Raw genomic sequence first — 15240 nt, forward strand, 5'->3', positions numbered from 1 at the left:
CTCGACCAGCAACAGGAGATTCTATATGATATAGCAGACATAAAACAAGCTTAATTTTTTTGTTAATGTTAAATCAATAATTGTATAGTGGAGTGGCTTGCTGAAAGGCACGGCAGCCACTAAACAGGATCAAATGGTTCCAACATTATCTGATAATGAAGGTGCTTTATTCTAAATAGTCTACAATACCCACATAGTTATACAACGAAATCGATTAGTTCCCGGGGGCGTTGTTGCTACAGTAGAGACAGTAAAAACAAAATGGGTGGATGGCAATCAGGTTCATCAGAATTCTCTAGAATTCCCTATCCTTTGCAGATTCGCTGTGAAGAACAGAGGACCAAAACAGGTGGCGTTAAAAGTCAAAGCGTCATCATTGCTGCCTCACTCAACTGCCCAGGCAGGTTATGAGTTAGTATAATATTCCTTTCCACTGCCCTATCAGGTAAAAAGCTGACACCGCAATATGATATTATAGGACAAAATTTGTATAACAAGCAAAATATTAAGAAATCCTTCTTAAAAAAAGCTTATCTAAGGGGAAGAACTCCGCACTAACAACTATGTCTCTCAATAATGTTTAAGTTATTTCCTTTTGATTAGATTTGATTTTCCCTTACTAGATATCAAACAAAACAATTAATTACCAATAACTAATTGGTTATTGTATTTATTGATTCGTGTTTTGTTAAGAGCAATAAATAATTGTTTAAAGTTTTTAAGTACAAACTTGATTCGAGAATGGATGTGGGAGAAATAGCGTTAACAAATAGCCAAGGGGACAAAACCCTGCAAATTTAAACACATCTGTGAATACTGAATGATTAATTTACCATGTTGGTATCAAACAAGATAATTAAATACAAGCAATTAATTTACTAATTGTTTTGTTTTTTTACTGATTCATGTCTTGTCTACGCCAATGAATAATTGTGCAAAGCTTCAACTTGATCCGAGAATGGATGTGTGAGAAATAACGTGTAATAACATTTTACCAGACAGACAGACAGACAGAGTTGATATGTAAGCTTTATACAAATGTAATCACAGTATGACATGAAGGACTCAAACAAACAAATTGCAAAGTGTCACCACCCACTTGTTAAAGCTAGGTGCTCATCTTCCATCAGGATGACGGTGTCATAATGGCCAGACGTAAACATGGTCACTGGAACGAAATCTCAGGTGAAAGGGGTTACACTCGAGAGTATCCCATGCAACGTTCAGGGTGTGTGGAGATATCACAGCGGGAGCAGACGTGACCTTTTGTTCATCCAAAAGGACAGTCGTGAATTGTTAACCACGTGCTGATATTTCAAGCTGTTTCATTGCATTGTCCTAGATAGGTTGGAAGCTTTGTGTTATTGGTGTCTGGCTATCGCTCGGGAGGTCTATAGAAAGTTGTGACATCTACTTTGATGTGTTAAAAAGACGCTCTTAAACTTTAGATAAGAAACCAAGCCACAATTGCTATGACCAATGTTTATAACGTGCGCGGCTTCAAGCACTTCTACAAAGAGAATAGGTTCGAACCGGGCAACCCAATTTAAATACATTAGTAAGACATCAAATTTAAAGGAGCAACATTTCTAAAAAAAATTAAGATTCCATTATTCATTTGTTGATTGCGTGTTTCGTTTCTAATTGCTACTATACAAACTAATAACACAAACACAGTGTACTTATAGAGAAACTGTGTTGTAAAGTTCAAGAAATGGAGTGTAAAGTGTAGCAGTTTAAAATCTGCTTATTTCACACGAACTAAGATCCAATACATTTGACCACTTTTCAAAGAAACAAAGTCATAAAGCGATAGAAAAGGTCTACCTAAAACAACAAGACTGGCGACTGAACGTAGTCTAAGTCTGTCAACTAGGTTGTAGATCTCATGAGATTTAGCTTGCTATAATCTAAAACCAACCGAACATGCGGAAGACGATAAAAATAGCTTCAACTATTTTTAGTTGACTATAGATTTGGTTGGATGATCTATTCTCGGTATAGTTGGGCGAAACATTTCCAAGAAATTCATTATACGTTATACATGTCCAGGGGGAAAATGTTAAGACATGTAGATATACCTCAATGCTATCTTTCAAATAGTTTTTTTTTTTTTGTTTACTCAAAGTCACATTTAAACAAAAGTATTTCTTTAATTTTGTTCAATTATCCAATATTTTTGTCTCACCCCATTACAGTCTTTATGTTTAAAGTTCGCCTTTTCTGGAGCAATTGAGGTTTTACATGGTGGGTTCGCTAACCCCACGACAAACCCTCCTCCTTTCTCACCCAAGCACGGGGCCGGCAGATAGCGTATAACTTGGCGCTACACTTTCATGGAGGACCTCAGAGCAGTGGACACCAGGTGGAAAGAGGCTTCAGACATTGCCAGTTGCAGATCTTAATGAAGTCAACTTGCCTCCCAATGCGCCGAAAAGCGAGGGGGGGGGGGGGAGTCTAAGTCCATTGCAGTTATAAATAATGTTAATGGTAAAACCACAATGTGGTAACTGTCCAAAAAGAAAGAGGGACGAAACAGTTCAGTCAAACAGCACATAGCTTGCCAATAACTTCGAGTTCTCGTTTCCATACATCACACATGTCAAGCAAGATATAGGTCAAATCAAACCAAAAAGTGGGTAGACTATCATAGAGAAATCAACATTGAGTCTAGTGATATAAGAAATGCGTTTTACTATTAGGCCTACATAACAAAATGAGGCAAACAAACCGAAAAGTTTCTAAAAAGTAGCCAAAAGATTGTTCAATTATTATCCCAGTGCTACAGAAACAGATCAAGCTCTTGTATTAGGAAGGGCAGAATAAAAACTGAAAGCACTATGACGAAACGTGAATAAGAGAACTATTACGTCGAGCAAATGATTGAAAGTCTAAGAGATGCAAGAGAAGAAAGTCAAATAAATAGTACTGGAGAGATGTCTACTTATGTGTGTACGTAGCACGGAGAGGCGGCAGTTCAACCATCGGGTAGATCAACTACCACAAATGAAGTGAAAACACTAGCTTTATCCTTCTATCCTCCGTTAGTCAAACTGTTATTGATTTGAACTTTGAACTATAACAAAGAAAGCAACGCCATGTCCCATACACCACCACAACATAATCTCAGAGAGATAAAACGGATCCTATAATTATGCTGAACACAGACCGATTGAAATCTTGTTAAGTGGTCCCAGTGGTAAGGGGAGAGGGGAAGGGCTGGGCACATCAATACACTACTGGTAAGACCACGTGGTCTGATAGTTTTACGACATTGTACGAAGTCGCCTCTATTCGCCGCATCCCTCATTTTCCTGGACACAGCTAGGTGTGTGTCTAAGGATAGAAAACCAGCTCGTCTTCTCACTGTCAACTAGATCTAGTAGTCACGTGACTAACTCACGAAGGTATCTAGAGACAGAAAATAACAATGACTATATAGATCTCTAGCTCAGCAGATACTGTTCTTATATTACCCTCTGGATCTCTTTAATTACACAATTAATCATTAGTTGAGCTGCAATAAGTGGAGCAGGAGACGTTGACCCAAACATTTCTTAAGGCGGCGTGACCATAACGTGGAAAAAGGGGGGGGGGGACAAGAATACACCGATAGCAGACATCCATATGGAAATGTGGGGGGATGAGAAAAATCAGCAGGCCAATGCTTGGAGATCTAAACCAAACTAGCAAGCAAGCGTGTTGTGTCTGTCTGTACACTGCCGTAGATGTAGACATAATCAAGTACTAATCCCTTCAACAGGGGAGGACACTCTCAAAGAGGTGACTGAACTTGGGAACGTGTTCCACCCAGATTCCAACCCACGATCTTATCCGAGCCGGCCTTGGGTATTTGGAGGCCCTGAGCGAAGTGAATTGGGTTGCCCCAAAGGAAATGAAAAAACAAAAATTAAGACCGAAAAAGACGCAATGGATTAAAAACTTTCGTTTATCTACACCTACATCAATAAATAAGTTATATTTATAGAGCGTCGTACTTTCATCATCACCAATGTAGAAATGAGGTCTCGACATTTCACCAAAAGGAAGAAACAAAGGTCTTCTAACATATGTAATCTAACAAGTAGATCTAAACATTTGTGAATAGACATTGAATCAACGTAGAGACTCAGAGCTAGGCTAGTAGAATTAGAGCCAGAAAGTTCTGCTATGTTTGAAATTTGATCCATATTTTGCAATTTTTCTCCAAAAAAAATGTTTTCTTCGAGTCCTGAGCAAGGCCCCAACTAATCGAGAGGCCATATGCGGCTGCCTAGTTTGCCTATGCCTAAGGCCGACCCTGACTCAGCATTCATGCCCTAGCTAGATAGCAATACAAAATATTACTATTTAATATAAAGGTGACTATAATCTAGCATGAAAACACTATGTCTTAAGCCCAATGTTTTGCAATACAAGTGCATGTTTGTCTGGAGCATGCCTAACTTTCAAAAACTTCCACGTTTAGTAGTCAGTTATGAGCACACCATTCAAACCACAGCGAGTCACAAAATCGATGCTAACCAAATAAAAGAAACTTGAAGTGTAACAATGTATCCCTATCCACACAGATACGACCACTGTTTTACTAAGTCCAATAAAATCTATACGATCAAACACATGGCTGTTGTTGGTCTAGGTCTGTGCACAAAGCACACAATCAATAGTGTTGGGACAAGTAAACCTTTGAAGACCGTTCAATTACTGTGTTGGTGGGACAGAGTTTCAATAAGACACACAACAGCAATGGCCCGTAATAGCGATGTGATATATGTGAATAACATCTTTGTGATTCCCGATCGTTTCTAAAAATAGAATTCCATTCAACTTAGGTCAAAGTAATCGGAGGTTTAGCAATCTTCGTTTAAGTCATTAGAGAATGTCTCAATGCTTTGTTTAGTTTTGACCTGGCCTAATCTATTAGTAAAATGTGTACCGGCAGCAAGACAGTGGTATAATAGCAAGACAACTTGCCTGAATAAATTAGAGGCCTACAGCTTAATTTCTACAAGACGGAGACCTGAGTCAAAAGTCTGTGTTGAAAAAAAAATCTCCTTTTTTTTTCATGATCAATTCCAGATACCAATTATTTAGTTTAGTGTAAAAACATTACAAAAACAAGGTTACAAAAGACAGTTTGTGTGGAAACACAAACTCAAAATCGGCCCCCGAAGTAAAATGTTTTACATAATTCGGATAATCCTTCAGAGTTGAAGATAGTTTACTTCCTAGTCCAAACCTCCCGCAGGACGACGGGGGATGGGAGCAGGCAGGGTTTGAACCTTCGATCGTCGATAAATCCAAACGACAGTCTAGCGCGCAAACCGCACGACCAGTGGTCCACCCAGGTAGGCTTCAATATTTTCAGAAAGAAAATCCGAATGAAATGATATCAAAGACAAATGAGAGATAAGAATGGAGAAAGAAGGTTAACAGATCTTGTGTAGTGCCCCAACCGTCCCGCAGATCAAAGGATAGGTGAAAGTGAATGTAAAGTTAGATGTGAACCTGGCCTAAGTAGTTTGTGGTCTATAGGGCAGATGATGTAAAGTTCATCTGTTTTTGTGGCCTACGGTTAACGAGGGTGTCATGTAGCCAGCACAACGACCAACCGCCTTTGCTTTTCCCCAACTAATGTCAGGTACCCATTAGAGCTGGGTAGACTCAGATGTTGAAAATCACAGTCTTCACCAGGATTCGAACCCGGGACCCTCGGTTCGAACTAAATAAGTTAATTGTTTTGAAAAGGCTCAATCTCATATTCGAATCCTCAAAAAAAAAAAAAAAAAAAAAAAATTCCGCTATATAGAAAAAATGTTCACTAAAATGATGTTTATAAGATTACTATTCGTCTTAAATTAGGTCTAACATATAATGCATACTAATTAGCTTTTTCTTATAAAAAAACTGCTTGCATAATTAATTTTAAAAATTAGAATTTTCGCTTTTAGGAAAAAAAAAGTAGCCGTTGCATCAGAACTTTGAATGGTCTAAAATATTGTGAAGTCGGATTTTCAATATCTCTTCTAGTTTACGAGATCTAAACGGGACGGACGGACAGACATTTCGCACAAAACTAATAGCGTCTTTTCCCCTTTCGGGGGCCGCTAATACACCTAAATATGCAGAACCGAAGTCAACGGAACTTGACTTTTGACTTCCCCAAACCCCCTTAAAGTAAACTTTTCAAGCATCTCCCCCGTCAGCTTTTTTTTTTTTTTATTTGGCCTTTTTTTTTTAACATTCTCCTTCGTTACTTCCATTCTTTACCTATCTGATAGCCTTTAAGAAAACCATACCACCGTCCTACAGTGTTTGATTACTCGAGAAACACAGAGTTGACACGCCATACAAGCCTCAATTAAAAACGAAATTCTTGCTACTGGTAGATTCAAGAACTCATTCTCAGAATGTGAGTTTCAAGCTGTAGCGTACACTGGAGAACTCAGCTACTACTTTCATCTTCTACAAGACAGGAAGTGGGTTGTTTGAACGTTAATACTACAGTTACACGCACGACTTAAGGTCACACAGGACATCACATCCTTAATGTTGGACAGGGGATAAAGGACGCACAGGACATCACATCCTTAATGTTGGACAAGGGATAAAGGACGCACAGGACATCACATCCTTAATGTTGGACATAGGATAAATGACGCACAGGACATCACATCCTTAATGTTGGACAGGGGATAAATGACGCACAGGACATCACATCGTTAATGTTGGACAGGGGATAAAGGACGCACAGGACATCACATCCTTAATGTTGGACAGGGGATAAAGGACGCACAGGACATCACATCCTTAATGTTGGACAGGGGATAAATGTCGCACAGGACATCACATCCTTAATGTTGGACATAGGATAAATGACGCACAGGAATCACATCCTTAATGTTGGACAGGGGATAAAGGACGCACAGGACATCACATCCTTAATGTTGGACAGGGGATAAAGGACGCACAGGACATCACATCCTTAATGCTGGACAGGGGATACATGACGCACAGGACATCACATCCTTAATGTTGGACAGGGGATAAATGTCGCACAGGACATCACATCCTTAATGTTGGACAGAGGATAAAGGACGCACAGGACATCACATCCTTAATGTTGGACAGGGGATAAAGGACGCACAGGACATCACATCCTTAATGTTGGACAGGGGATAAAGGACGCACAGGACATCACATCCTTAATGTTGGACAGAGGATAAAGGACGCACAGGACATCACATCCTTAATGTTGGACAGGGGATAAATGTCGCACAGGACATCACATCCTTAATGTTGGACAGGGGATAAAGGACGCACAGGACATCACATCCTTAATGTTGGACAGGGGATAAAGGACGCACAGGACATCACATCCTTAATGCTGGACAGGGGATAAATGACGCACAGGACATCACATCCTTAATGTTGGAAAGGGGATAAATGTCGCACAGGACATCACATCCTTAATGTTGGACAGAGGATAAAGGACGCACAGGACATCACATCCTTAATGTTGGACAGGGGATAAATGTCGCACAGGACATCACATCCTTAATGTTGGACAGAGGATAAAGGACGCACAGGACATCACATCCTTAATATTGGACAGAGGATAAATGACGCACAGGACATCACATCCTTAATGTTGGACAGGGGATAAATGTCGCACAGGACATCACATCCTTAATGTTGGAGAGAGGATAAAGGACGCACAGGACATCACATCCTTAATATTGGACAGAGGATAAATGACGCACAGGACATCACATCCTTAATGTTGGACAAGGGATAAAGGACGCACAGGACATCACATCCTTAATGTTGGACAGGGGATAAAGGACGCACAGGACATCACATCATTAATATTGGACAGAGGATAAAGGACGCACAGGACATCACATCCTTAATGTTGGACAGGGGATAAAGGACGCACAGGACATCACATCCTTAATGTTGGACAGGGGATAAAGGACGCACAGGACATCACATCCTTAATGCTGGACAGGGGATAAATGACGCACAGGACATCACATCCTTAATGTTGGACAGGGGATAAATGTCGCACAGGACATCACATCCTTAATGTTGGACAGAGGATAAAGGACGCACAGGACATCACATCCTTAATATTGGACAGAGGATAAAGGACGCACAGGACATCACATCCTTAATGTTGGACAGGGGATAAAGGACGCACAGGACATCACATCCTTAATGCTGGACAGGGGATAAATGACGCACAGGACATCACATCCTTAATGTTGGACAGGGGATAAATGTCGCACAGGACATCACATCCTTAATGTTGGACAGAGGATAAAGGACGCACAGGACATCACATCCTTAATATTGGACAGAGGATAACATTAGATCGTTGAATTGTATCATTAATATCAGTCTAAGGGACATGAACATATATGCATCAACTTTCTATTTTCAATAAGGTTTCCAATCAACGAATACTTAACCAAAAGAAATGAATTAATACAAACTCGATAAACTGCTAAACTAGTCAACCTAACTTGTGATTGTCAGTGGATAAGACGGTACACTGTACTAACCCTAGTAACTGTTTAAGAGTTATTAATTGAAGAGAATTCGCTAGTTCGACTAATCTTGAGCTACGGTAAAACGTACAACCAGATCAGACCAATACAAGGAACTTAGAGCGTCCTTGAACTTTAACAAAACTCCCAAATCGACACTAGATAGCATTTTGAAAATGTAGACCTGTGCTTATAGATCTAGATCCTATTATTTCATCAGTTTTCAAACCACGTGGTCGCAAGTACAAACGAAATGTCCCAACAGTCTGTCGCCGGGATTTCCTAGCTGCAAAACGTACGACAACAAAGGCCCCACTTACGCGCTGATAATGAACATGTGGGGAAACTGTTTTGAAACTGCTGCCTGCCGACACGTGCTGCACTGACCCAGACGAGTAGTATAATTGAAGCGGACAAGTGAGGTATTAGTGACAAAATATTATATTACAGAGCTTGTCATCTCAATCTGTACACCTTGGGATATTCACCCCGTCCATTCTGTGGTAGATCAACTTAAAATGGGTCTCTGCGCGAGGTCAGGACATTTTAATATATTAGAATAAATAATGTCACGTCTTGCATATCCATTTGTTCCCCAAAACACAAGGAATACTTGATGGTGAAACCTGCTGTCTGATGACGTACTAGTAGGCTGATAATAATTTCCTATACGACCAAGAAGAAACCTCAAAAGAACATAGTCTAGTAGAAGACCATGTCCAAAATTAGCACAATGAGTCAGAAGAAAGGGTTCCTCGCAACGCTTGGTCGTATGGTATGCTCTCTGGACTGGCGTCTGGAGGGTCCCGTGTTCGAGCTCTGTCCGCTGCCATCCCCCGCCGTCTTGCGGGAGGTTGGGGCTAGGATGTAATCATCTTCAAGTTTGAAGGCACAACCGAAATGTAAAAACAAAAACTGAATGGAGTCTGGAGAAACAGAAAGTGTGACTTGAAGGACTTTGGTTACACATTGCCTTTATGCTACCAGGGTTAATTGTTTGAACTGATGGGATTACAAACTTTTGGCTTAAACCACCATTTAGGGTTGTTGATATGATTTTCAATTTAATTTATTGCTGGTTGGAAATAGTTGTAATGTCACGACATTTAGCTTTATTAGAAGTTTTTTGCCTTTTTTTTTATTACAAAGCTTATATCAACTCACTCTGTTAAAAAGTGTGCACATGTTATTTCTCCTGCACCCATTCTTGGATCAAGTTGAAACTTTGCACAATTATTCATTGGCCTAGACCAGACATCAATCAACTTTTAAAAATTAATCGATTAGTCAATTAATTAATGGTAATTAATTGTTTTGTTTGATACCAACAGGGGAAATTAATCCCTCAGTATTCATGGCTAAAATTTGTATGGTTTAGTTCCCTAAAATAAATGCTATTTCTCCCTCACGCAGTTACAGATCAAGATTAAACTTAAAACAAATATTTATAGCACCTAACAAAACATGAATCAATAAAAAAAATAACCAAATAGTCAATTAATAATTTTGTTTGATATCAAATAAGGAAAATAACTTCTACATTATTGATATTTATAGTTGTAAGGACAGAGTTCTTCCCCTTAGATAATCTTTTTTTTTTTTTTTTTTTATATTTTGCTTGTCAATATTAGAGCTTCATTATAATGAAAGATATTTAATAGCTTTAGGGGTTTAAATTCCAACATTGGACAGATAAGGTTTAACTATTTTCAAACTCTGTGTTTAATAATGTGTATGTTTAGTAGTCTATAGCTGATTTTGTTTTGGTGACCTAACACAACCATGAAAATGTAAAAGAAATCTGAAGTCCCATAATATAAATGTGCAACTATCTATGATATATAAAAATTTAAAAAAATATATAAAACTTCTACTCTAGGTAAGACTGTATAATTATTAAGATTAATTTTGATTTAAATTTCTATTCAGTCTATGAAGTACTAGAACTACACACCAGCTACACCCAATGATTTGTTGTTTATTTTGTCAAAACTCCCTGTCCTTTTTTTTGTTTTGCACTTCTAATAATAGGGGCTGCAACATATTTTTAACCTGTAAATTCTAGTATCTGTGACCTTGAATTGGTACAGCCCACTCTTCCTTCTTCTTACCTTACAACATATCAGATGTTACTTTAAAAAAAAAAAAGAAGATAATTATGGCCAGGCACTTCACTTTCTTTCTCTCTCTTTCCCACTTCTTCAATCTGTCTGTCTCCTTCTCTACCTTCTCTGTCTCCATCTCTCTCTCTCTCTCTCTCTACCTTCTTTTCATTAAATCTCTGTCTCCATCTCTCTCTCTCTCTAGAATTTCCCCCCCCTTTTTTTTTCTTGCACCCTGCACCTTGCATTGAAAAGGCTGGTTCCCCTTCTCTCTCACTTTCTACCTCTGTTTCTCTCTCTCTCTCTCTCTCTCTCTGGACCCCTAGCCCATTTTTTTTCACTCATCATATTGCTTGGAATGGCCTGCTTTAAAATGCCCCCATCAAAAAAAAAAGTTATTCTTAAATACAATATCAAACATTTCTTCGGCTTATAAACTTAATAATGAAATATTTAATAGGCACTATGTTGCTTTTCAGCCTCACCCCCACAAATAAAAAATCCTCCTCAACATTCTTAATAAACCCTAACAAATATTTGGTAATATTGAGAAATTTTAATTTTTAAAGTGACTGCAATGTCACGTTATGCACCAAAGAATTCTTGATTCGATTTTGTTTTTATAACTTTATGGAGTAAACAAACACACACACACAAAAAATCATTAACACAGCTATTTCCTTTTTAGTAAAAAAGAAAAATATGCTTTAAAAAAACAACATGGAAGTCTATTTAAGTGCTATTGAACATTTGTACTTAAGCTTTATATTACAGTACTCATATAATAAAGACTGACCATTTGGGGAAATGCCAAAGATTAAATATTAAGGTTTAACCAAAAGTTTGTAAATTTCCGCACTCAGACTGCAAATCTATTTAATAATCTTTTTAGTCGGCACCAAAGAAGTAAAAGCCTGTGTATATTATATGAAATTTCAAATGAATATGTTTGACGGTTCCAGCGATGAATGAATGAAATTTTGCAAATATAATTATAGGAAACAGTACAATAATAGTATATAATTTATGAGAATACTTACTCATTAATCCTCCAGTTATGAAAATATCACTGTCGTTATTCATATCCAGTGTATCAACAGCACATTCATCAAATAAAATGTCTGATGCCATTTTAAGCCTAATTAACGGCCTTAAGTCTTAAGGCATAAATTTTAAAATGAGTTTCAGTTTATGAGTATGATTTCAATATGAATTAGATCCAGATACAGAATTCTAATATAGATCTAGAATTTTAGTAGACTGTAAGACATAATGATAAGTACTATAATAATAATTATGACTAGATTTAGTCAGATAAATCTACAATTATTCATGGCTTTAAAACATAATGATAAATGACTAGAATAGATCTCTACATATAGAATATAGTCATAGTAATTAGTAATCATAGATATAGATATTTTGTATAGACTCTAGATTCTAGCTAGATCTAAATCTAGAAATCTTTTCTCTAGACTCTAGTAAACCCTAGTTTTACTCTACTCTCTAACTCTACTACTCTAGCTAGCAAATAATAAATTTTATCAAAACATAGATCTAGAATCTAGACTAGATTCTAGATCTATGCCTGTCTATATTCTAGTTAATGATTAATCATCTACTAGATCTAGTAACTAAATCTAAGTCTTAGATTAGTACTTATTCTAGATCTAGAATCTAGATCTAGATCTAGATTATAAAAAAACTATTATTTTTTAATTTAGTTAATTTAGACTACTTAGAGTCTTAACGGTTAACGTCTTAACTTAGAGTTAGAGACTTACGACTTGGTGTCACTTAGTGAACTGACTTAGGACTGACTTCTTAGTAAGTTAGCAGTCTAGTAAAATAAGTGTTTTAAGTCTTACTGAACTTAAAGTTAAAGTCTTACTGAGTTACTCTAAACTCTAACTCTAGTAGTAGATCTAAGTAGTTACTCTAGTTTTGTCTAGTACTAAGTCACTAAGTTTAGTAGTTTAGTAGTACTAGTACTCTAGCTAATTAATAATTCATTAGAGATAGGAATAGCCTACAATTAGAATGTAGATCTATACAGAATATAGATGTAGTGACAACTATAGAGCTTGTCTAAAACATATAAATTACTTAGATCTAGATCTACAACACAGCGAGATCAACACTGGCTACAGTCATAAACGATCAACAAGGAACAGAAACAACAAAAAAAAACCCTAACGACAGGAAATAGACTTGCAAGTTTTATCGCTTTTCGTTTTAAATTAGTTCTACGATGCTGCAAAATTTAGACAGCTTTTGATTATCATTATTTCAAAACACTATTTCTTTTTAAATTAGAGATATCAAACGGATAGAAAAATGTTTCCTTTTTTTTATTAACATATATTTTTTTAAATGTTGATGACGTGTAAATTTACGACATTTCGATGTTGGTGCTCCTGATAGTTCTAAGTTGTTTTTTTTTAAAGACTATTTTAATTAAACCATTTGTTCTCAGCATGGGGATCGCGACTTCCTTACGCCTTAAGGGGTGGGGTCGAATGGCGATTTGCCAGGGGTCACATAAAATAATTGGAAAAAGTTTTTTTTCTGTCTAGTCTAATGTGTAGAGATGACATTGTTTACAGGCCTACAGAGTTGTTTTTTTTTTATTATTATTATTTTTCTTTTCTCAACTAGCAAAATCTTCATTGGAAAAAAAAAACTCGGAAACAAAAACCTTGATGGGTGGACACAGATCTTGAAAACGGCTCTAACGATTTTTCAAAAAGAAATTTTGACAGTTTATCTTTATTTTAAGAAAAGAATTCTATCCACTTTTTTTTTACCACACTGTGAAAACTTTGGTTTGACCGTTATAATTATTCAAAAAATTAACTTCTAAAAGTAAGCATCTCCTGGTTGGAGTTCTAGACAGTATATCTTAAACACAAGTATTTCAGATGGTATTCCCACAAGTATTTCAGATGGTATTCCCACATGTCTTCACCAACAGGTTCTTATCTTATATAATACAGACGTTACTTCAAAAAAGAAGATGATTACGTCCTACGCGTCATGCATTTAGTCATGCATATTAACCAATGACTTAAATTCTGCCAAGTAAGTGGTTTTCCTGGCTAGCTCAGGCAACCCATTCCATGCTCTTATAGCACTAGGGAAGAAGGAGTATTTGTACAAATTTGTCCTAGCATATGGGACGATGAATGTGCCTTTATCTTTGTGTCTTTCAGAGTATTTTATTAAATTTTGTTTTTGTATTTGAAGATTATGGTTCAGTGTTTTCTGTATAATTGCTACTTTACGTTTGAGTCTTCTGTCCTGAAGGCTTTCTAAATTTAGTGATTTTACTAAAGGTGTTACTCTAGTCAAATGTGAATATTCGTTTTTTATGAATCTCACTGCTCTATTTTGTGTCTGTTCCAGTTTCTTAATGTTTTCTTGAGTTGAGGGGTCCCAAACGGAGGATGCATATTCTATTATTGGCCTAACCAAAGTTAAATAACATTTTAGTTTTATGTTCTTATTTGATTTATAGAAATTTCTTTTAATAAACCCTAATGCTTTGTTGGATTTTTTAATAGTTTCATCAATATGTGGATTCCATGACAGCAATAGACGCTCAGGTTAACATTGTGTGCACCGTTGTCTACGTCTGGAGATATATAGGCCCATGATTAAAATTTTTATACATTTTCTGGGAGGGGGGCGAGGTTAATAAATGTGCCGGATAGTTAAGCTTCTTCTTTTAAAGTAAAGGTCATCTGTTTCTAAGTCACACGGTTAACGAGGATGTCATGTGGCCGACACAGCGACCAACTGCCTTTACTTTTCCTTAACTAATGTTAGAGGCACCCTTAACCTAAAGATCCCCAAATTAAAAATCCCTGTTTTCACCAGGATTCGAGCCCGGGTCTTCCAATTCGCAAACCAATTAAGCGCCTTACCGCGCCTCCTGGCAAAAATGTCCAATTTTTCTTTTAATTATTAAGATCAAAATAATCTCTTACAATTAAAAAAATAAAAATAAAGGAGTAATTGCCGTTATATTTTGTTTTGTTATTGTTCAATTATTAGTTACTATAATGGTATTGGAGAATATGTTGTAGACCAGTGCTTTTCAAAACTGAACTGTGATACACGTACCACTGGTGCTACTTCAAGCCGCGTCAAGTGATACTCGCATTGTCCCTCATTCCCTACGAATCAATGTCTCGGTCTCGATCTTTCCGTTTTTTGTTTTGTTTTGTTTTTGTTTTTTTGTTTTTTTTAGCGGGGTCCGAAAGGGGAAATGGCGCTATTAGTTTTGTGTGGCCTATTTGTCCGTCCGTCCAGTTTAGATCTCAGAAACTAGAAGAGAAAATGAAAATCGACATCCTTTTATTTTAGATCATTCAAAGTTCTGACGCAAAGGCTATTTTTTTTTATTTTCTATAAGCGAAAAATCTAATTTTTAAAATCACTTATGCAAGCAGTTTTTTCATAAAAAATACACCACTTTTACAACTATTCACTATTAATAGTAACAAACACGGGAGGCTCTTTGGTTAAGGAGATAGGCATAATCTGCAATGTTTTAAACACATTTATGCAAACGGTTCTTCGTT

At 37.0% G+C, this 15240-nt stretch overlaps 1 protein-coding gene across 1 annotated transcript in view; it reads right to left on the reverse strand.

Moving 5' to 3' along the window:
- The window catches only part of LOC106076369 (cyclic AMP-dependent transcription factor ATF-6 alpha-like), a 37930-nt gene extending 25079 nt beyond the window's left edge, over window positions 1-12851 (reverse strand). Inside the window, 2 exon segments of the mRNA XM_056041973.1 lie at window positions 11695-11914; window positions 12761-12851. Of these exon segments, the coding sequence (XP_055897948.1) occupies window positions 11695-11785 (91 nt within the window). The 5' untranslated portion in view covers window positions 11786-11914; window positions 12761-12851.
- Between the last annotated feature and the right edge of the window lie 2389 nt (window positions 12852-15240).

The sequence above is a fragment of the Biomphalaria glabrata genome, chromosome 9 (genome assembly GCF_947242115.1).
Source record: "Biomphalaria glabrata chromosome 9, xgBioGlab47.1, whole genome shotgun sequence".
NCBI classification, from domain to species: Eukaryota; Metazoa; Mollusca; class Gastropoda; family Planorbidae; genus Biomphalaria; species Biomphalaria glabrata.